The sequence below is a fragment of the Mobula birostris genome, chromosome 5, assembly GCF_030028105.1.
Source record: "Mobula birostris isolate sMobBir1 chromosome 5, sMobBir1.hap1, whole genome shotgun sequence".
Lineage (NCBI taxonomy): Eukaryota > Metazoa > Chordata > Chondrichthyes > Myliobatiformes > Myliobatidae > Mobula > Mobula birostris.
Window position 1 is genome coordinate 29,696,730 of NC_092374.1, and position 23,329 is coordinate 29,720,058.

Here is a 23,329-nt window from a genome sequence, read left to right on the forward strand (position 1 = left end):
GCACCTTTACAATGTATCAGCCAGATTGAGTGTTAGTTAGCAATATGCTAACACCTTACAACCAAGCCTTCCAAAAATACATCATCAATTGATGATAATTGTATACTCTGTAATTTAGAAGGCTGAGAGGGGATCATATTGAAACATATAAGATTATTAAGGGATTGGACACACTGGAGGCAGGAAGCATGTTCCCGCTGATGGTTGAGCCCAGAATCAGAGGCCACAGTTTAAGAATAAGGGGTAGGCCATTTAGAACGGAGTTGAGGAAAAACTTTTTCACCCAGAGCGTGGTGGGTATATGGAATGCTCTGCCCCAGAAGGCTGTGGAGGCCAAGTCTCTGGATGCTTTCAAGAAAGAGATAGATAGAGCTCTTAAAGATAGCAGAATCAAAGGTTATGGGGATAAGGCAGGAACTGGATACTGATTGTGGATGATCAGCCATGATCACAGTGAATGGCGGTGCTGGCTCAAAGGGCCGAATGGTATTCATTTCTGAATCCTGGAAGCAATAGCTCCTCATGGAACTACAGCCAATATCAAGCTGTAGTTAAATCAGCTTTATGGAGAAGAGTTAGGAAGGGGAGCTACATTCAGAAGGGATTCAATAGTTAGGGTATTTGTGGCCACAAAAAGTTAATCCAAGTTTGCCTAAAGCCTTCAGGTGCTTCCAAGTGGTACAGTGGGGATGGGGCATAGGTGAAGGCAAAAATCAATGGCTGGTACAGATCAACACATGACTGCAGTGATGGTGCAGGAGACTTAAGATTATTTGGAAATATGCCATCTGCACCAGATGGATTGGTTGCATTCTAGCAGGTGGTAAAACCTGCAGGTATATTCTTGCACAGAGGTTTGCGAATGCCGTTGGAGGGTTTGCTTGGCGGGAAAGTGGCCAAGTGACAAGAAGCTATCCAAGCAGTAAATGCTCCTAAAAAGGTAGGATGAGCAAGAAGGGAAATGAAAAGACAACTATACATAACAAGATTCTTCAGGTCACATTATTTTATAACTGTAGCAAGGTTCAATGCATAAAATGTAAAACCAGACGGCAAACTCAGCACTGTCTCTAGCTGCTGTGATGGAATCAGCTGCTGCGTATAGTATCTGAACAGTATGTGTGAGGTGCTAAATCTGTGAGGGTCAATTAAACATTGAGGAGATTGTTAGTAAGTAAAGTTTCAGTTTTTATTTTGGTTTAGTTCAGGATTTTTTTTATTTCTGTTATCAAAATCTGTTAAGTGCATTGACAACTTTTCTAAGTAACAATGGAGCAAAGTGCAGAAAACCCAGAAGCATACATCTCAAGGCTTTTATCGACATAATGGCCACATGTTCATTACACACTGCACTTCTGGTGTATCACAAATCATTCCCAAAACCCTTTGGTAAATAACTGCTGTAAAATCGACGGAAGTTACAGAGTTCTCACTGTAAGGCTTCATTTGCGAAACAGCTCAACAAGGAATCTATTCACTTGATTCATCAGTGCCCCTCCCAATGCATCATTACTCCAATTCATAATAACATTCACCTCCTCAATGTTCTGCCTTATTGACATCATACCACTCCAAAGTCCGAGTCCAGATTTTTAAGATTGTATTTGTGATACAATGCATAACTGCTCAGAAAGCTGATAAATAATTTTGCCAATAACTACAAAATGACAACCGGACATTTTTATGATGCAACTGGTACAGGTCATACAGTACATATGTAAACACCATTCAGAGATTTTGGTTTTAGAAAAAGAAGAGTTTCAAGTATAGTAGAACACTATGCAATAAGTACCACAACCCTTTTTTGATTTTAATATAAAAGGGTTATTATTATTGAAGCAGCTTTAGATAACTGGTCCTAATACATCACCCTGGTCTCCAAATGGATAATCATCTTCTTTGTTCTAAGTATCAGTTGGTCATTCTAGTTTTCCACCCCCCGCCCCCTGCAACAAGAGTAGAATGAGGGTGCAAGTGAATGGTCTCCGTAAGTGTCATCTATTTAGGAGCAAATGCCATTTGAAACTGATAAATGTCAATTCGTTTTACCACTTTGTTTGGCTGACAACAGAGCCTTGTGCACTAGGTACTCCTTTATTTGGTCAACAGAACACTCCTAGGCAATTTTTTTGCAACAATAGTGGAACTTCTTGGCAAAAAAAAAGTTTGATCTAGAGCATAGATCTTAAATATACCATTCCAGACACTGCAGGAACCCATATTCTATGCTGCATCTACTGCAGAGTGGTTTCTAGACAATCATTTACAAGCTGGAGACAAGAGTTGCAATGGTGATGCTTGTAGGAAGAGACTGAAGATTGATCCAATCAGCATTTGGGCTGAAGATGATTGTAAATCATTTGGTATGGAGGGAGCCATTGCACAGGATTGGAAAAACCGGCAGAAGGTTGTAAACTCAGCCAGCTCCATCATGGGCAATATCCTCCCCAGCATCAAGGGCAACTTCAAAGAGCGATGCCTCAAAAAGGCAGCATCCATCATTAAGGACCCCATATCTAGAACATGCCCTCTTCTCATTGTTACCATCAAGGAAGAGATACAGGAGCCTGAAGACACACACTCAATGTTTCAGAAACAGCTTCTTCCCCTCCAACGGTGAAGCCATGAACACCACCTCACTATTTTCTATCTTCCCCTTCTTTTTTGAACTACTTATTTAAATCCTGATACCATATGCCCACAAATCTATGCACTTTTAAATTGATGATATTCGTAGAGACTTCATCACTATGGTGGTTGCTTAATTATGCATTATTATGGATAACTGTATGTTGCAGTACCACAGATTCAGCATCATAAGTAGCAGGTCCTGAACTCCAGGAGTATTCTGCAGGTCAGTCCTTCATTTGATTATGTACCTGTACTTTGATAGAGTACTAACCACCATCTCATTAATTAGGTGATTCTTTGTGCAAGTTTATAGCGACAACACATTTGACCATAGACAGTATCACATATGAGTAAATCAGACTTTCACTCCGCTTTTAGAGATGCACATATTGCATGTGAGAAGATAAATAAATTTTCAGGGAGTTCAATTACTCCTTCTTCACCAAGAAAATTAACTTTATACTTCCCTGCTGCAAACATGCAACTCTGCTTAAATCAGAATCTTTTGATTGTGTAGCTCAGTGTTAGGGGCAGAGCCAAGTTTTGTTAATTTTAATCAAATGAATTTGATATGTGAGCAACTCCACCTTGTCTCATGCTCCTGCCAACGAAACTGTTTCACATTGAGTTTTACTTTAAGATAATATACAATGATTAAATGACAACCACCAACAGAGATTAAGAGAGCTCTGTGATACCACCAACCACACACCAAGTCTATTATCTTTGACAAAATTGGGCATTGCCTTTAATTGCCGAAACCTTGTTTCAAAATTAGAATAATTTCACAAAGCTATCTATTTACTGACACATTGGAATTTCAATCATGCAGTTATAAAGGGAAGAAATTCTTTCATCCAAGTGAATTTATCATATTATCTTTCCCTATCATCGAATAGTTCTTTTGGGGAAAAAAAAAAGCATCTTCATACCTACTTTTACATATTCTAGCACAAAAATATACAGTAATTTCATAGGAATAGGCCCTTTGGCGACCCATGCCTATGCTAACCATGATGCAAAACTCAACTAATGCCATCTACCCTTGCACAATGTCTGTATTTGTTTATTCCCTAATATTAAAATCTTGCTATGATTTTTGTGTAGGAAGTACAATAGCCAACTTGTATATTGCACAAATAATAATGTGTTTTTAACACCTAGATAATCTGAATCTGTCCTTCCTACTCTTCTTCGAAATAGTGTATGGAATCTTTTACAACTACGAGAACAGATAGCAGTTTGGCTTGATATCCTCTGGAAAAAAGTACATTCCTGCACTACAGCACAAATCTAAATGTGTCCCATGTTTCTTCCATAGTGGCACTTGGAGCATGACCTTTTTTGATTCAAAAGATGAGTGCCACACACAAAATCACAACTAACACTGAAACAAACATTAAATAAAAATGTAAGCATTTTGTTGTACCAGGATTCCTGGCTAAAATCACAAATAAAAATGGAAAAAAGAAAACGCCCTTCAAAGGAATTTTCTCATACCTTTTGGATTTCCTTATGAGATGGAATATCGATGTTGAGATATCCCTGAAATTTGTACCAGGAAATGATAGTTTGCAAAGCACGATATGCGCAACCCCATCCACTGTCATTTATATTATCCTGTACATAGTGATGGTAGTTGTATGAACCATGCACCAGATGAACCTATTCATAAACAAAATATATTTGATTAGAAGTGCAAAATATCCAGTGAAATTATGATTTTCAAATGATTTAGGCAGCATTACATTATTTGTAATTGCAAGAATGTTTCTATAGTTTTTGACACACACAGCATGTAGCTATATATTTAGATATGCACCTGGAATTCTTCAGCATCAGGAAGAAAAATGTACTTGTGTATATCTCTCAGATACTTATTCATCAACTCTTCATTTGGAAAATTATAAGCCATAGTACGCCGAAAGTAGGGCTTATCATCAAGACCAAGTACTTCATGCAGCTCCTACAAAAATCAAAAATTTAATTTTTGTTAATAGACTTGCATTACTTCTAAAGAATATTGTGTAACAAATGTACTATTATAGATGAAAAATTTGCAAACACTAATTTTAATACAAGTTTCTTAGTCAATTGAAGATTGTTATTTAATGTAGAAAATTTTTGCACTCAAATTAATTGTGCTTCTTTTTCCAATCCTAGACTATAATCAGCATTATGGTACAACAAAAAAAAATTGTTCTAACTATTCAGAAGGTCACACAATATCCGCAGGAGTGAAGCAGAGATTACAGTCCTGGTGAAGGATTCTTAATCAGAATTGGAAAAGGGAGAAATCAAGCACATCTTAAGTTACACAAGAGATTTTACAGATGCTGGAAATCCAAAATTACAAATTCAATTTCAAAGTAAATTTATTAGCAAATACATATACAACCCTGGGTTACATTTTCTTAAGCACATACTCAATAAATCCAATAACCACAATAATCAATGTAAGACATACACAAACTGGACGTATTACCAGTGCGCAAATACAAAAATAAGTAATATTAACAATAAATAAATAAATAAGCAATAAAAATTGAGAACATGAGATGAAGAAGAGTCCTTGACAGCGAGTCCATAGGTTGAAGGAACAGTTCAGTGATCAGGCAAGTGATGTTGAGTGATGTTATCTCCTTTAGTTCAAAAATCTGATGATTGAGGGGTAATTACTATTCCTGAACCTGGTGGTGTGAGTCTAGAGGCTCCTGTATCGTCTTCCTAATGGCAGCAGTGAGAGCATGAATTATGTGATGAGGGTCCATGATGATGGATGCTGCTTTCGTGTGACAACACTCCTTGCAGTGGTGGGGAGGACTTTACCTGTAATGGACTGGGCCCTATCCACTACTTCTTGTAGGATTTTACATTAGTATTTCCATATCAAGCTGTGATGCAGCCAGTCAATATACTCTCCACCTCACATATATAAAAGTTTGTCAAGGTTTTAAATGTCATGCTGAATCTTAACAAACTCCTAAGGAAGTAGCGGTGGTTTCTTCTTAATTGCACTTAAGTGCTAGGTCCAGGACAGATCCTCTGAAATGATTATACCGAGGAGTTTAAAGTTGCTGATCTTCTCCCCCTTTTATCCTCCATATGAGGACTGGCTCATGGACTTCCTGTTTCCTCCTCCTGAAATCAATAATCAGTTCCTTGTTCTTGGTGACATTGAGTAAGAGGTTGTTGGTATGGCACCACTCAGTCAGATTTTCAATCTTCCTTCTATATGCTGATTCGTCACCACCATTGATTTGGCGTACAACAGTGTTGTTGTCAGCAAACTTGAGTAGCCACAGTCACAAATGTAAAGTGAGTAGAACAGGTGGCTAAGCATGCAGCCTTATGCTGCACTTGTGCTGACAGAGATTGTGGGGGAGATATTGCCAATTTGAACAAACTGAAGTCTGCAAGTGAGGAAACTGAGGATCCAATTGCACAGGGTGGAATTGTGGCCAAAGTCTTGAAGCTTACTGATTGGCATTAAGGGGATGATAGTGTTGAGTGCCGATAAAGACCATTCTGATGTATGCACCTTTGCGGTCTAGATGTTCCAGGATGAAGTGAACAGCCAATGAGATGGCATTTGCTGGGAACCTGTTGCTCCGGTAGGCAAACTACAACGGATGCAAGTTGCTTCTTAGGCAGGAGTTGATGTGTTTTATCATCAACCTCTCAAAAACACTTCATTACCATGGATGTAAGTGCTACTGGGCAACAGTCATTAAAGATGCTCACACTTTGGCCTCAGAAACTGAAATCACAGGATCATCAGGTGCTGCGGGAGTTTGTGGTGGCTCCCCCATGTCTTGGCAGTCAAAGCAAGCATAGAAAGCACTGAGCTCATCTGGAAGTGAATCCCTGTTCTCCAAAATAACACAAAATGCTGGAGAAACAGCATATTTTAATTTGCAGAAGGTGAGTGTTGGAAAGAACAAAGAAAAAAATCTGCAAAGCTGCAACGGTCAATTGGAAACAGCAAAATAAATGGAAACAAGAGAGACACAGACAAAAACTAACTTGTGGCTACCTGGAGATGTTAAATAATAAAAATTTAGAAGCCAAAAATGTAAACTTCACTGCATAGCTTGCACCTGTGTAAGTCGCAACTAAGAACAAGATCTACACACACCCAACCTCTCCATAATATGGCTGTTAATTTCAACAAAACAACTTTCTGGAAAAATCCCATCCTTGACTGAACTGCATTAGGAAACTTGCACAGATTCCTGATTTAGAAGGCTTGCAAAGCTTGAAGGATGGGAGGGAAGTTGAGAGGCCAGCGCAACAGCAGTTTTGGAGCAGAGTGGTGGGGGGGTGGGTCAGCATTCAAAACAATGTAACAAATTGAATACAGTCCTAGTAAAATGTCATGACTGTGCGTGTGTATTGTAAGGCAGCGGTCCCCAACCACCGGGCCGCGGACCGGTACTGGGCCGCAAGGCAAGCGCTATCGGGCCGCGAGGAAACAATATGATTTGGCGATATGAGTCAGCTGCACCTTTCCTCATTCCCTGTCACGCACACTGTTGAGCTTGAACGCACGCAAGGTCATTACCCGCGCATCGTCCATGTCAGCGCGGGAAGGAGATCAACTCCTCAAGCTTGCAAATGACGGCGGGCTGAAAATTATGTTTGCCATAACATCTCTGCTGGCATCCTGGATCAAAGTCAAGGGCGAATATCCTGAGATAGCCACGGAAGTACTGAAAACGTTGATTCCATTTCCAACTTATCTCTGTGATGAATGTAACAAAAACAAAATTGTGGAGTAGACTGGACATAAGGAACCCATTTGAGTATCGCTGTCTCCCATCACCCCTTGATGGGGCCGTCTTGTTGCAGGAAAACAAGCCCAGGGCTCCCACTGATTCAGCGATATTGGTGCGTTGCAATGATTTTATATGTTCATAAGGGGAAAATAAATGCTGTGTGTTTAATATCCAGACGTTACTTAAAATGTTATGATGCTATTGACTTACTTATATAATCATATAACAATTACAGCACGGAAACAGGCCATCTCTGCCCTTCTAGTCCGTGCCAAACGCTACTCTCACCAAGTCCCACCGACCTGCACTCACCCCATAACCCTCCATTCCTTTCCTGTCTATATACCTATCCAATTTAGCTCTAAGTGATAATATCGAACCTGCTTCTGCCACTTCTACAGGGAGTTCGTTCAACACGTATTTCAAACTCCCCTGTTCTCCCTGATAATTGACTTATCGCTATATTCATGCGAGGAAAATATGCGCTGTGTGTTTAATATTAAATTCGTTAGATAAACCCTTTTAGAAATGAAATTGAGTGTATTAGCCACTTATCACCGATATTCCGGTCGTGATTAACAGCGCCCCCCCCCCCCGAACAGAATCGCCAAAAACGATTTGTAACAAAAAACGGCACGTGCATGCATACGCAAGTCACGCATGCGCACTGGTGCCCGCGCAAGTCTTCATGGTCATTGTAGTCTATTCGGGGTAAACACAACATATTTGACTGCTACCGTACTCTTGTCCGTTGGCAACCATCCCCCCTCCCCCATCCCCCGGTCCGCAAGAATATTGTCAATATGAAACCGGTCCGCACTGCAAAAAAGGTTGGGGACCCCTGTTGTAAGGGATTCAAAAGTAGTAAGTTGGGCATCTGTTTGGATTTTGTGCCTTGCTCAAGAATAGAGAAGTTATTTCAGCAGGAGTTAACTGCTTGCTCTTTGGCCACATGTGAAATATAACCGCTTTGATAGCCGAGACTATAGTGCCAGATCAACACCTTTTTCATTCCTACACCTAGGACTCAAATCTCACTTTGCAGCTGAATCCCCGAGTTCCTGACTGACAGACCACAATCAGTAAGGATACGCAACCTCCACCACAATTATCCTCAATACAGGTGACCCACAAGGCCATGTTCTTACCCTCCCCCACTCTACTCCCTGCACACTTATGACCGCATGGCCAGATTCTACTCTAACTCCATTTACAAGATTGCAGATGATACCACCATAGTCAGGTACATCTCAAATACAGAAGGAGTTACAGAGCACAGTGACAGTGTACATGAAAACAATCTTTTGTTCAGTATCAGCAAAAGAGTTGGACATTGATTTCAGGAAGTGGAGATGTGGGGGTGGGGTGTTCGGGGGTATCAGTGTACATGCTCTTGTTTGCATCAATGATGCTGAGATCAAAGGGTTCAGAGCTTCAGGTTCCAAGGGGTGAACATCACCAATATATATATTGGTCAAACAACGTTGACGCCAAGGCCAAGAAAGCTCACCAGTGTCTCTACTTCCTGAAGGGGCTAAGGAAATTTGGCATGTGCCCTTCGACTCTTGCCAACATTTACTGATGCTCCATAAAACCATCTTGTTTAGATGCATCATGACCCGGTACTGGAACTATTCTACCTGAGACCAGAAGGAACTGCAGCCAGTTGTTTTCTGAGCTCAGCACATGATGACAACCAACCTCCCTTCCATGAATTCTGTACATACTTCCCGCTGCTTCAGAAAAGCAGCCAACATAGTCAAAGACCTCAGGCAGCCCAAATAATCTCTCTTCTCCCTTTCCTATCAGGCAGATGATACAAAACTCTGAAAGCACATACCACCAGGGTCAAGGACAGTGTCTATTCTGCTGTTATGACTTTTGAATGTTTCTATAGAAAGACAACATGGACTCAACCTCCAATCTGCCTTATGACCTTGCACCTCACTGTCTGCCTGAACAGCATTTTCTCTTTAATTGTAAGACACTGTATATTCTGCACTGTTATGGTTTTACCTTGTAATACTGCAATGCACTGTTGTAAATGAATTGATCTGCAGTTATGGTGCCTTGGAATATGTGACAATAATAAACTAATTAACCAGTTTAATTTACATAAAGACAAATACACAAGGTGTATTTATGCGAATGAAAGTGATCAACTGCCTGGAGAAAGTTAAGTAGACTAACACAAGTAAAAGGAGCAGGAGCAGGCCACTTGTGGTCTCTGGCCCACACCCATTTTCCTCATATCTAACTGCAAGGCAAAAAACTACATGTTGGGGAATTGGGACCTAAAATAGAGAAAGTGCAGAGGTCCCACTTCATCCACTCAAACAGACCAATTAGGAGTAGTAAGACCTTCTAGCTGCTTTGGGCTACCGTAACTCCGTATTCCCATTAATCTCTTACTCATTAATAACTTCTGCCTTAAAAATATTCAAAACCACTGCTTCTCTTGAAGCAGAGAATTCCTAAGACTGATATCCGCCTGAAGAAAAATATGCCTAATATTTGTTTAAAATGGGCAGCCCTTTGAGTCAAACCCATGTAAACAATGAGTTCCATTTTTACAGATATTCTGAACTCAATTTTGTTTGCAAGTTATAAAATCCATGTCATCAAATTTGCAGATGACACGATATTGATAGGCCTCATTTTCAACAATGATGAGATGGCCCTCACAGGAGAAGTCAACACTGTGACACAGTGGTGCCAAGAAAACAACCTCTCCCTTAGTGTTGAGAAAACAAAGGAGCTGATTGTGAACTACAGGAGAAATGGAGACAAGCTAGCCCTATTGACATCAATGGGACTGTAGTTGAGAGGGTGAGTAGTTTCAAGTTCCTCGGTATACACATCACTGAGGATCTCACCTACATTATACATCGTGGCTGCGTGGTGAAAAAAGCACAACAGCATCTCTTTCACCTCAGACGCCTGAAGTAGTTCAGCACAAATCCCCAGGTCCTCAGGATTTTCTACAGAGGCACCATCGAGAGCATCCTGACTGTCTGTGTCATCACCTGGTACGGGAACTGTACTACCCTCAGTCGCAGGGCACTGTAAAGAGTGGTGCAGACAGACCAGCGTAGCGTGGATGTGAACTTTCCTCTATTCGGGACATTTACAGCAGCAGGTGCGTAAAAAGGGCCCCGAGGATCATCAGGGACTCCAGCCACCCCAACCACAGACTGATTCAGCTGCTTCCGTCTGGCAAACAGTACCGCAGCATTAAGGCCAGGACCAACAGGCTCTGGGACTGCTGCTTTCACCAGGCCATCAGATTTACCAATACGCATTGATCTGATTGCAAATCTGACCGTACACACATGTATATAAAACAATAATGTATTCAATCTTAGTGTTTGGGCAATATTGTCCCACATTTCCCCTCTTTATTGCTTGTGCCTCTGTCACAATGTACAACATAAAAGATTTTTACTTCTTTGGATGCAAGAAATAAAATAAATACAAATACACAAAAATCAACCATACCTCTGCAGTGTTCCAATAAATGTCAAAGGTTCAAAACTGATAAGAATAATAATTTAAAGTTACAGAAAGGGGAAACCTGTTTTACTGTTCGTGGGATTTTTGAATTTAATATTATGGGAGCTCCATCGTACGTGGAGATGCTAACAAGATGGGCTTTCACAACACAGGAGCAGCTTGCATTTGAAAACAGTAACTCCAAGTTCAACACATTTCTACAAAAGGAAACATTAATCACATCCACTCAGTCAAAGCTCAACAGAAAGCTGGATGTTTTAAGCAAGTCTCCTCTCACTCTTCTAATCCCCAGCAAATACCCTGTTCAGCATTTCCTTATAAGACAGCCAACTCATTCAGCTATCAGTCTAGGAAACCTGCTCTAAACTGCTTCCATAAATAAGGGGAGAATACTGTACAAAGTACTCGAGCTCTGATCTCCCCAATACCCTATATAACTGAAGCAAATTCAAAATTGGTCTAATGTAGAGACCAAAAGCAAAAATTAGCAGTAGCTTAAGACAGCAGCGTTTTTTACTTATTCAAGATATTAGCAGAAAAATCACCTAACACTTCATCACAATATTATAATATATGCAATATTACACTATATTCAGTAAGGCCCTTGACAAGGTTCCACACGGAAGGTTAGTTAGGAAGGTTCAATCGTTAGGCATTAATATGCAAGTAGTAAAATGGATTCAGCAGTGGCTAGATGGAAGACGCCAGAGAGTAGTGGTGGATAACTGTGTGTCAGATTTGAGGACGGTGTGTAGCGGTGTGCCTCAGGGATCTGTACCGGGTCCAATGTTGTTTGTCATACATATTAATAACCTGGATGATGGGGTGGTAAACTGGATTAGTAAGTATGCAGATGATACTAAGATAGGTGGTGTTGTGGATGATGAGGTAGGTTTTCAAAGCTGCAGAGAGATTTAGGACAGTTAGAAGAGTGGGCTGAAAGATGGCAGATGGAGTTTAATGCTGAAAAATGTGAGGTGCTACATTTTGGTAGGACTAATCAAAACAGGACATACAGGTGTCTCCCACTTTTCGAACATTCACTTTACGAAACCTCACTGTTATGAAAGACCTACATTAGTACCCTGTTTTCGCTTTCAGAAGGTGTTTTCACTGTTATGAAGAAAGGCAGCGCGCGATAAAAGGCAGCACGCACCCCGAGCAGCCGCTCTCCCCCGGATTCGGAACAGCATTGCTTAAACACATTGCACTGAGCAGCCGTTAGCAAGATGAGTTCTAAGGTGTCGGAAAAGCCTGAAAGAGCTCATAAGGCTGTTACACTTAGCGTAAAACTAGACATAATTAAGCGATTCGATCGTGGTGAACGGAGCAAGGACAAAGTGAGTTTGGCTTGTGGAAGCTGACGAAGATGATGTTGAAGAGGTTTTCGCATCCCATGACCAAGAACTGATAGATGAAGCACTGATGCAATTGGAAGAGGAAAGGATAACAATTGAAACCGAATGCAGTAGCGAAAGTGAAGTCGTCCAGGAACTGAACGTGAAGCAACTGCGTGAGATTTTTGCTGCAATGATAAAGTACGACTTTAATTTTGAAAGGGTACGTAGGTTTAGGGGATATTTACAAGATGGTTTGAGTCCTTACAAAGAACCGTGTGATATAAAAATGCTCGAGGCTCAGCAGTCAAGCAAGCCTTCCACATCAGCCACAGCAGACGACGAACCCTTTGACATCAAGGCAGGCAGTCATAGGAGAAGATGAGCTGCCTGCCCTGATCGACGATGAGATGACACCCCCGTGTCCCACCACCTCACCCCCTGGACAGATACTGTACCGATTCGCGGAGAATGCAGCGGTAGCCAGGAGGCACACAGCACATCTTTAAAAAAAAGCCGAAATAAACATGCTAATTAATTAGGTGCCGCCTAGCACATAATTGCCAGCCCAGATCAGTGCCGATGCAATCGGCAATCGCCTCTGATCTGCGCCGACATTTGCGTGCCAGGCAGCACCTAATTAATTAGCATGTTTATTTCAGCTGTTTTCTTGAAGATGTGCTGTGTGCCTCCCGGCTACCCCTGCGTGCTTCGTAGCAATGTATCAGTCAGCTGCCTGGAGGGTGGGGGCCACTGCACCACCCCAACCTGCGACGACTCAGTCTAACACACCATCATCAGTGTGCTCGATGTCTTCCGAATTCCCGTAAGTGATACTACACTATACATACATTATTTATACTTTATATAGGCTGTGTATTTTTATGTGTATTTGGTAGATTAGGCAGCTTCATAGTTTAAAGGTTATTGGAGAGCGCGTTTATGCCAACAGCGCTTGCGTGAGATTTTCGCTACGGAGATCTGTGCAGGCAATTGTTGTAGAGAAGTATTTCTACTTTATATAGGCTGTGTATTTATCATATCATTCCTGCTTTTACTATATCTTACTATTATTTTAGGATTTGTGTGTTATTTGGCATGATTTGGTAGGTTATTTTTGGGTCTGCGAACGCTCACAAAATTTTCCCATATAATAAATGGTAATTGCTTCTTCACTTTACGACATTTCGGCTTACAAACCGTTTCATAGGAACGCTCTACCTTCAGATGGTGGGGGAAACCTGTACATGGTAAGTGGTAGGGCATTGAAGAATGCTGTAGAACAGAGGGATCTAGGAATAATAGTGCATAGTTCCCTGAAGGTGGAATCTCATGTGGATAGGATGGTGAAGAAAGCTTTTGGTATGCTGGCCTTTATTAATCTCAGCATTGAGTATAGGAGTTGGGATGTAACGTTGAAATTGTATAAGGCATTGGTATGGTCAAATTCGGAGTATTGTGTACAGTTCTGGTCATCGAATTATAGCAGAGATGTCAATAAAATTCAGAGAGTACAGAAGAGGTTTACTAAAATGTTGCCTGGGTTTCATCTCCTAAGTTACAGAGAAAGGTTTAACAAGTTAGGTCTTTATTCTTTGGAGTGTAGAAGGTTGAGGGGGGACTTGATAGAAGTGTTTAAAATTATGAGGGGGATTGATAGAGTTGACGTGGTTAGTCTTTTTCCATTGAGAGTGGGGAAGATTCAAACAAGAGGACATGAGTTGAGAGTTAAGGACAAAAGTTTAGGGGTAACATGAGGGGGAGCTTCTTTACTCAGAGAGTGGTAGCTGTGTGGAATGAGCTTCCAGCAGAAGTGGTTGAGGCAGGTTCCATGTTGTCATTTAAAGTTAAATTGGATAGATATATGGACAGGAAAGGAATGGAGGGCTATGGGAGTGCAAGTCAGCGGGACAAGGTGAGAGTAAGAGTTCGGCACGGACGAGAAGGGCTGAGATGGCCTGTTTCCATGCTGTAATTGTTATATGGTTATATTACCCATTAATGTCCAATTCAAATACACTTGAAATGATAAAAAATACCAATTTAAAACTAAAAAATTATATCTAAAATTTATAATTTGCTCATCTGTACACGTCATAATGCATACGTCTCTAACCATACTTTGCGTTGTGGTTCCAGTTCTTCATCAGTGATTCCAGCAGGATATATTACGGTAGTAAGAGTAGGCTGTTCTGGCAATTCAAAGTGAAATGCTTGTGGTATTGGAACAGTTTGTCCTTTTGTATATCTCTGAATACACTTCTCCATTTCAGTTAGCTGTGAAGAAACTGATTCTACAATTTGATCCAGTAGTCTGCAAAAAAAAATTGATTAAAATGCTTTTGATAGCATAATTTTATTAAAAAGACTAGTTTTCCAGTCCACTCATTCTCAGCCACTGCTTTCTCCTCAGATGATGATAAACATAGAACACATAAAATACAGCAAAGACATAGGCCCTTAAGCCTACAATTTCTGGGCGAATATAAACTAATCCCCTTTGCCTGCACATCGCCTACATCCTTCCATTCCCTGCCTGTTCATGTGCCTTTCTAAATGTTGCTATTGTATGTACTTCCACCATTTCACTTGACTGTGTCTTCTAAGCACCTACCACTCAGTGTAAAAATAAAACATGTCTTGTAACTTTCATTTCCCCTCCTCACTTTAAAGCTTTGTATCTAGTATCAGACATTTCCACCATGAAAACACCCTATCTATTCCTCTCATAAATTTAACTACTTCTATCCGGTCTCTTTCCGGTCTCTTTTTTTTTTCCTGACACTCCAGGGAAAAGAATCCAAGCTAATACTCTCTAATCCGGGCAACATCATGGTGAATCTCTTCTGTATTCTCGCATACACCTCCACAATCATTCTCTATTGTATCATTCTCTATTAAGGAGGGAACTATGGATTTCCTCCCAAAGCTCCCAAAGGATTTAAATTCTGTTCTTTATTTTGTGTGCCATTTATCTCCCCTTTCTTAAATTCAGCACTCAAACCTGTGAATTTTCTTTATGAAATTATTATGTTTTAGTTAAGCGAGGTAGTAAAACATCAGTTTATAATTACTAACTTCTGAGTCAATGTTCTTTTCATTTTTATTCATAGTAGTTAATATCCTTTGTGGAATCATACTAAAACTGCTTCTTTAAATATTAAAATCCTGAAAATAAGGAAAAAATTTAATCTTAAAATGACCCATGCAAACCTGTAATAAACCTGACTTTAAATCTTTGCTGTCAGGCAATACCACAGATTGGCCTGCCATCTGGTGAAAACAATGTCTTGTTAATCAATGCAGACAAATAAATTGCATTGTTTGGCAGTGTGTCTGCCCTGGATATGAAAAGTTCCCATGTCAAAGTAACTTGTGCCAAAAGAAATCATTTCAAGGCATGTTTCAAAGTTCTGTAAGGGATACATATTAAATTCAGCTAATCTTCTTGATCTTATTGACACAATGCCAATTTACACACTGCTTTTGAAATAATCCAGAGATTATACTTTTGTGATTTTATTTTTTAATTTCTCAGCTTCTTTCAACAGAATCTCCTCCTTGGTCCTATCAATGTAGTGTCCTTCATATGAATTATAACAATCAGATGTTTTCCTTTCTACACTAATCTCCTTTCCTTAATCCTGCCTGTGGGTAGTCAACACAGCTGGGGCTGAATCATATGACTGCAGCAAACAGCGTCGTTCCCCCTTACTACATTATCTCCAAGTATTACTACATGCATTTTCATTCCCCAAGCTGAATGTCCTTCTGTACCACAGTCATGTGATCATTGCTCATTCTCCCTGCTCCACACAGGCTACAAGAACCTTGTACCTGATGAACAACGGCTACAGTACTACCCTTTAGAACCCCATGCCAGCCTGGGTCATAATGATGGATCAATTCTGCAGTACTTAATCTAAGAGGTACAACTGCGTCTTTCAAAAAGCTTTCCTTCTCTCTAAAAAATTGCAGTGCCCAAATCTCCAACTACAACTTATCAATTCTGGCCTAAAGTTCTTTGAGCTACATTACTTAAGCTGCAATGTTGTCGCCATGGAATAAATGCTATTAGTTCCCACGTACTACGTCAACTGCTCATGCATGCCTGCTTAAATCTAATTATTTAAGAATAAAACTACATCATTTCCCGTATCTTGACAGCCTCTTACTCAATGTCCATATCACGCAAAAGATATAGTTAACAGGCATTATAGTAAAGCAACCTGAGCCTTAGTAGAACCCAGAGACTTAAATATCTACCTGTTCAAGTTCTAAGTCAGCCATTTTCTACTAACAATTGAAGCTAGTTAACTTAATCACCAGGCAAGCTAAAGCCTGCAATTTATCAATTTTTATTACTTGGTTACCTTATGAAATAGAAACTTTTAACGGTTAACATAAAGATGAAATAATCCCATTACTCACCAAACCCCATCTCCATAGTCACTACCCTTAGAAGGCAATTCACATAATGCTAAAACATGCTGTGACAAAATAGGTTGCATTGCAACATTAAGCAGTTCAACATCACATTAAACTAATGGACATTATGGCAGAAAGTCCACTACTGCTTGCCCGTACAATTCACTGAAAAATTCATGATAAAATTATATTGTTTTTCAATAGAATTCTTAATAAATACCCTGCATACTAACATCAATGACAAAATAGTTGTACGGAAATCTGATGACAAAAGAGGAATACAACAAATCTACTTAATTTTTACTCAGAATTAGCATATTTAAATTGGATTTTGGATTCTGTGCTTCTTCAGGGTTTATTAACATTTCCATCATACGAAAAAGTGCCTCCCTGTTACAGAAAGTAGCCAATGTCAGCTGAGTTACAATAGAGCCATTGCCTCACAACACGAGAGACTCTGGCTCAGTCCTGATCTTGGGTTCTACCTGGGTGGACTTTGCATATTCTCTTCTAATTGCTGGTTTGCAATGATTGCTGCTTTCATTGGGTGCTCTGAATTTAAAAGCAAGTTGGTGGGTAAATTCACCACCGTAATTTGCCCCTGTTGTGTAGATGAACAGTAGAAAATAGAAGGAATTGGTGATAATGTGGGGAAAATTGAAAATGGAATTAAAGTAGGATTAATACAAAATAGATGGTTAATAGTTAGTACAGACTCAATGGTCTGAATGGCTTGTTTCTGTGCTGTGACTCTATAAATCTATAGACACGTTGATATTTGCTACTGATTTTTAGAGGGGAGTCCATAAATTAACAGCGTATCAGAATGCTTAAAAATCTTTCCTTGGACGTGCATAAGTCAATGCTAAAGAAAATTAAATAATTATAAATCTAATGCCTCAGAATAAAAGCAAACAAACTTGGACAGCAAATTTCACATCCTGTTGCAAACATTCCACTTTAGTATCATGGAGCAAACCTGCCAAATTCTATTTTATCCAAGTTTCATTAGCCATGTACATGCATTCAGAAACTACTTAGTATTTAGAATGTCACATACTTTGCCCACTGGTCATCTGGATTAGCAAATATTACAACATCAATAGGAAGAGTCAGCTTAAAATGTAACCGTGACTTGGCATCCTGCTGGATGAACACACTTTCAACTGTGCCAGGCCTTGACATCTCAAACAAAAGCTCCAGGTTTATGACTCGCTGAAAAATAGAAACAGTAATGTCACAATCAAGGTAATTAAACTATCATATGGTTTAACAAGATATAGAAGTTCAAATCATTGAAAATAATATTTAAATATGCTACTTTTAATGCAGCAAAAAGAGTCATATATGTGAAGCTTAGCTTACAAATCTAATTAATACTCAGCTCATTCTTCCTTGCTGCTAGGCAGTTCTTAATGTCAATAAATACTTCCACATGATTCCGGCATAAAACAATGGGCCGACAAACAAAAAGGACAGAAAATATGACATCTGCTGGGAAAATTTTACATTTTCTGAATAAATTCTGCTTAGTTCTGAGGATTCTGACAAGTGTTGAAGTCTTGGGTGGACGAGTTGAGCTCCAACACCATTTCCCAGTTGGACTTTCTATACACTCCAACAGAAAATTGGATCTTGCTGAAATTTCCTAACTAAACAACTAAAATAATTAAAACAAAAATAAAAATAAAACAATGTAATAAATGGTATTAAAAAAACAAGCAATCTGCTTCTGTAAAATAAACACACACATGGAAAATCCCTGAATAAAGAGTTTCAAAATGATTTAGAACCAACATAAATCTCTACTTAATAATTTTTTTAATAACAAAAAGCAATGGCATTAAGGAAAAGGGTAAAAAAACACTTTGTAATTCTTTACAGGTTTCAAGATCTTACAAGTAGATTAATACAAGTTCAGAAACAAAGGAGTCAATCAAGTTTCAACCAAAAAATAATTTCACTATGGTCCAGAAACGGGCAACATCTGATAATTCAATATATAGTCAACTTGCTAGGAAAGGTCACATAATGTACATTAGATCCAACAGCTCATGCCAACAACAGAAATGCAGGCACCCATGCCCACCCCTCACCTTAACTCTTCCTGTTGTAATTGAATATCTATGAAAGTGGTGTAATTGATCTAATGGTTTACTTGAGAATTAATCAGTTCCAAAAATTGTATATTTAATATAAAAAATGGCCTTCTGTAGAAAAATACCAGGCAGGTATTGATTATCTATTTTAGGAATAACATTCGGCCATTTAAACATTCTGTCTTTGACAACACTGCTGAGTCTTGATGTTTTAAACAACTTACCAAACAGTTTCAGGGGGAACTGTGATTCTAACTCAGTGCAATAAATTTACTGTATGTGAATTTGTGCTATATTAAATCAATAAATTGCTCTGCAAGGGCAAAATCCTGTACAATTAAAGTCATGGTAAATTGCCCCAAATGTGTATTGCTACTACTATACTGACACAAATACAAAATGATTAAACCATTACATATTTTACACCAGAAATACATGTAAAAACAAACATTTCTCAAAACCTGTATGCTTACCATAGGTTCAATTTTCAGAGTTTTCTTTTTGGGAATCTTTTTCAGATAGTCATTGACCTCAATGCTGCAAGAAAATTATAAATCTGTGATAAGACAATACACATATAGAAACAACTGCAAAAATGCAGTTCATTCACTCATACATTTAACAACCAATTTGTTAAACATCTTCCATTAATATATTTTTACTTAAACATTGGCACCTATGTGAAAAATTGCACACCAGGTTTATTAATTGATTATTCAAAGCCTCATTTCATTTTCTGTAGTTCCAAACATACTCAGCTCATGGTCAATCATCAACTCCTACATACTAGACCTGCAACAAATCACGTTATACTACTTCTGCTTTAAAATAATTAATTTAATCACTTTATTTAATTTTGTCGGTCACTCTTACCTCTCAAAGTACCTAAGTTAATTGGAGATTTTTGCATCTCCTTTCGTCGTAGGTGAGGTACCAGAACAGAGGTGGATATTTAATGTTATTCCTTTATTTAAGAAGGGTAGTAGGAATAATGACAGGTCAGTGAGACTTACATCACTGGTATGGAAATTAATGAAGAAAATCTTGATTTCTGTACAGTTGGAAAGTCAAGAGCTGATCAGGGACAGTCAGCATGATTTTGTGAAAGTCCCGCCTCACTAATTTGATTGAGATTTTTGAGGAGGTGGCTACAACTAAGCACTACCTCAGACCTTGTGACACAGATTGAATTACGACCTCTCTTACTGTCTGTGTGGAGTTTGCACTTTCCTTCTGTGACAATGTGGACTTCCTCTCAGTGCTCTCAAATCCCAAAGCAGGTTGATAGGTTAAATGGCCATTCTAAATTGTGCCTAGTATGCAAATGAGTGGTTAAATTGGGGCTAGTTGATAAGAAGCATGGATAGGGGAATTAGAATTAATGCAAGATTCATGTAACTGGTCAGTCTGAAAGGGCTTGTTTTCATGGTGTACATTTCTATGACTATGAATTAAGTTGACTAATGAAGGCAACGCAGGCAGTAGACTTTGTCCAAATGGACTTGACAAGATCTAACATGGTAGACTTATCCAGAAGATAGAATCCAAGTTGAACTGGCTGATTGGATCCAAAACTGGGTTGTGATAGGAGTCAGAGATGGTGATGGATGCATACCTTTTTGATAGGAATTTTATGACTGAGGGATCAATGCTAGGACCTCGTTATTTGCTATTTACATCAATTACTGGGACATGAATGGAGAAGGTATTTGCAGGTGACATGAAAGTTGGTGACGTGTAGATAGCGAGAAGGTTTACCAATGCTACAGCAGGATGTAAATAGGATGGAAAGGTGGATTAGAGTTAGCAGACGGAATTTAACCCCTCAGGTGTAAGCTGATGCATTTTAGAAAGTCAGACAGGAGTAGGACATATGTAGTAAATTGTAGTGCACTAAGAAACAATTAATGAACAGAAGAAACTTGGGCTTCACTCGTACACAGTTCCCTTAAAGTGGCGGATAGTTAGGTAGTATGAAGATGGCATATGGCCTTCCAAAGATAGAGGTATCAGAAACAAGAAGCCTTAGTTTAAGGTGAGGGTAAGGAATTTTAAAGAGGGTTTGAGGGAAAAATTTTCTTTTTACAGATAATGGCTTACATGTGGAATTCGCTGTCAGAGGAGGTGCTGGAATCACATACAACCACTAGGTTTAAGAGACACTTAGACATACATTTGAAAAGGCAAGACATAGAATGATACAGACTTAGTGAGGGGGAAAGAGGATTAGATGGACAAAAAATAGCATAGATGCTATGGGCCAAAGGTTTGTTTCTCTTCTGTACAACTATGAGGGACACACTCTACGGACACTGCACTCAGAAGATAGTGTACTAACAAAAACAAAAGCTCTATTTTTAGCTGGTTTCATAGATTTAGCTGCCTGGTATCAGTTTTGTTGTACTACATGACTTCAATTAACCAATTCTAGCTAGTTAGGAATTAGAAGGAGTGGATTGGGACAATTTGTTTTATGGGAAGGATGTAACAGAGAAATGGAGGTCATTTAAAGGCAAAATTTTGAGGGTTCAAAATCTTTATGTTCCTGTTAGGTTGGAAAGGAAAGGTTAAAAGTTTGAGAGAGCCATGGTTATCAAGAGATATTAGAAACTTGGTTCAGAAAAAGAGAGGGATCTTCAATAAATATAGGCAGCTTGGAGTTAATGAGGTACTTGAGGAATATAAAGAAGGTAAAAAGAACCTAAGAAAGAAATTAGAAAAGCTAAGATACGAGGCTGCTTTGGCAAGTAAGGTGAAAATAAATCCAAAGGGTTTCTACAGTTATGTTAGTGGCAAAAGGATAGTAAGGGATAAAATTGGTCCCTTGGAGAATCAGAGTGGACGGCTATGTGCGGAGCCAAAAGAGATGGGGGAGATTTTGAACAACTTCTTTTCTTCGGTATTCACTAAGGAGAAGGATATTGAATTGTGTAAGGTAAAGGAAACAAGAAAGGTAGTTATGGAAAGTATGACAATTAAAGAAGAGGAAGTACCGGCACTTTTAAGGAATATAAAAATGGATAAGTTTCCCGGTCCGGACAAGATATTCCCTAGGACCTTGAGGGAAGTTAGTGTAGAAATAGCAGGGGCTTTGACAGAAATATTTCAAATGTCATTAGAAACGGGGATGGTGCCGGAGGACTGGCATATTGTTCATGTGGTTCCATTGTTTAAAAAGGGTTCTAAGAGTAAACCTGGCATTATCGGCCTGTGAGTTTGACGTCAGTGGTGGGTAAATTGTTGGAAAGTATTCTTAGAGATGGACAGGGTCTGATTAGGAACAGTCAACATGGATTTGTGCCTGGAAGGTTATGCTTGACAAATCTTATTGAATTTTTTTATGAGGTTATTAAGAAAGTTGATGAGGGTAAAGCGATGGATGTTGTCTATATGGACTTCAGTAAGGCCTTTGACAAGGTTCCACACAGAAGGTTAGTTAGGAAGGTTGAATCGTTAGGCATTAATATCGAAGTAGTAAAATGGATTCAGCAGTGGCTAGATGGAAGACGCCAGAGAGTAGTGGTGGATAACTGTGTGTCAGATTGGAGGACGGTGTGTAGCGGTGTGCCTCAGGGATCTGTACTGGGTCCAATGTTGTTTGTCATATACATTAATGATCTGGATGATGGGGTGGTAAATTGGATTAGTAAGTATGCAGATGATACTAAGATAGGTGGTGTTGTGGATGATGAGGTAGGTTTTCAAAGCTTGGAGAGACTTAGGACAGCTAGAAGAGTGGGCTGAAAGATGGCAGATGGAGTTTAATGCTGAAAAATGTGAGGTGCTACATTTTGGTAGGACTAATCAAAATAAGACAGACATGGTAAATGGTAGGGCATTAAAGAATGCTGTAGAACAGAGGGATCTAGGAATAATGGTGCATAGTCCCCTGAAGGTGGAATCTCATGTAGATAGGGTGGTGAAGAAAGCTTTTGGTTTGCTGGCCTTTATTAATCAGAGCATTGAGTATAGGAGTTGGGATGTAATGTTGAAATTGTATAAAGCATTGGTAAGGCCAAATCTGGAGTATTGTGTACAGTTCTGGTCATTGAGTTATAGGAAAGATGTCAATAAAATCGAGAGAGTACAGAGGAGGTTTACTAAAATGTTGCCTGGGTTTCATCTCCTAAGTTACAGAGAAAGGTTGAACAAGTTAGGTCTTTATTCTTTGGAGCATAGAAGGTTGAGGGGGGACTTGATAGAGGTGTTTAAAATTATGAGGGGGATTGGTAGAGTTGATGTGGTTAGGCTTTTTCCATTGAGAGTGAGGAAGATTCAAACAAGAGGACATGAGTTGAGAGTTAGAAGACAAAAGTTTAGGGGTAACATGAAGGGTAACTTCTTTACTCAGAGAGTGGTAGCTGTGTGGAATGAGCTTCCAGCAGAAGTGGTTGAGGCAGGTTCCATGTTGTCGTTTAAAGTTAAATTGGATAGATATATGGACAGGAAAGGAATGGAGGGTTATGGGCTGAGTGCAGGTCGGTGGGACTAGGAGAGAGTAACAGTTCGGCATGGACTGGAAGGGCCGAGAAGTCCTGTTTCT

General features: G+C 39.4%; 1 protein-coding gene across 1 annotated transcript in view; it reads right to left on the minus strand.

Moving 5' to 3' along the window:
• Positions 1 to 23,329, minus strand: part of LOC140197589 (ufm1-specific protease 2-like) — a 54,272-nt gene that overhangs the window by 14,781 nt on the left and 16,162 nt on the right. The window contains exons 4-8 of the mRNA XM_072257756.1: positions 19,260 to 19,323; positions 17,748 to 17,902; positions 14,381 to 14,573; positions 4,454 to 4,597; positions 4,132 to 4,296 (exon numbers count right to left, since the gene is read on the minus strand). Coding sequence (XP_072113857.1) covers positions 4,132 to 4,296; positions 4,454 to 4,597; positions 14,381 to 14,573; positions 17,748 to 17,902; positions 19,260 to 19,323 — 721 coding nt within the window. The remainder of the gene's footprint in view (positions 1 to 4,131; positions 4,297 to 4,453; positions 4,598 to 14,380; positions 14,574 to 17,747; positions 17,903 to 19,259; positions 19,324 to 23,329) is intronic.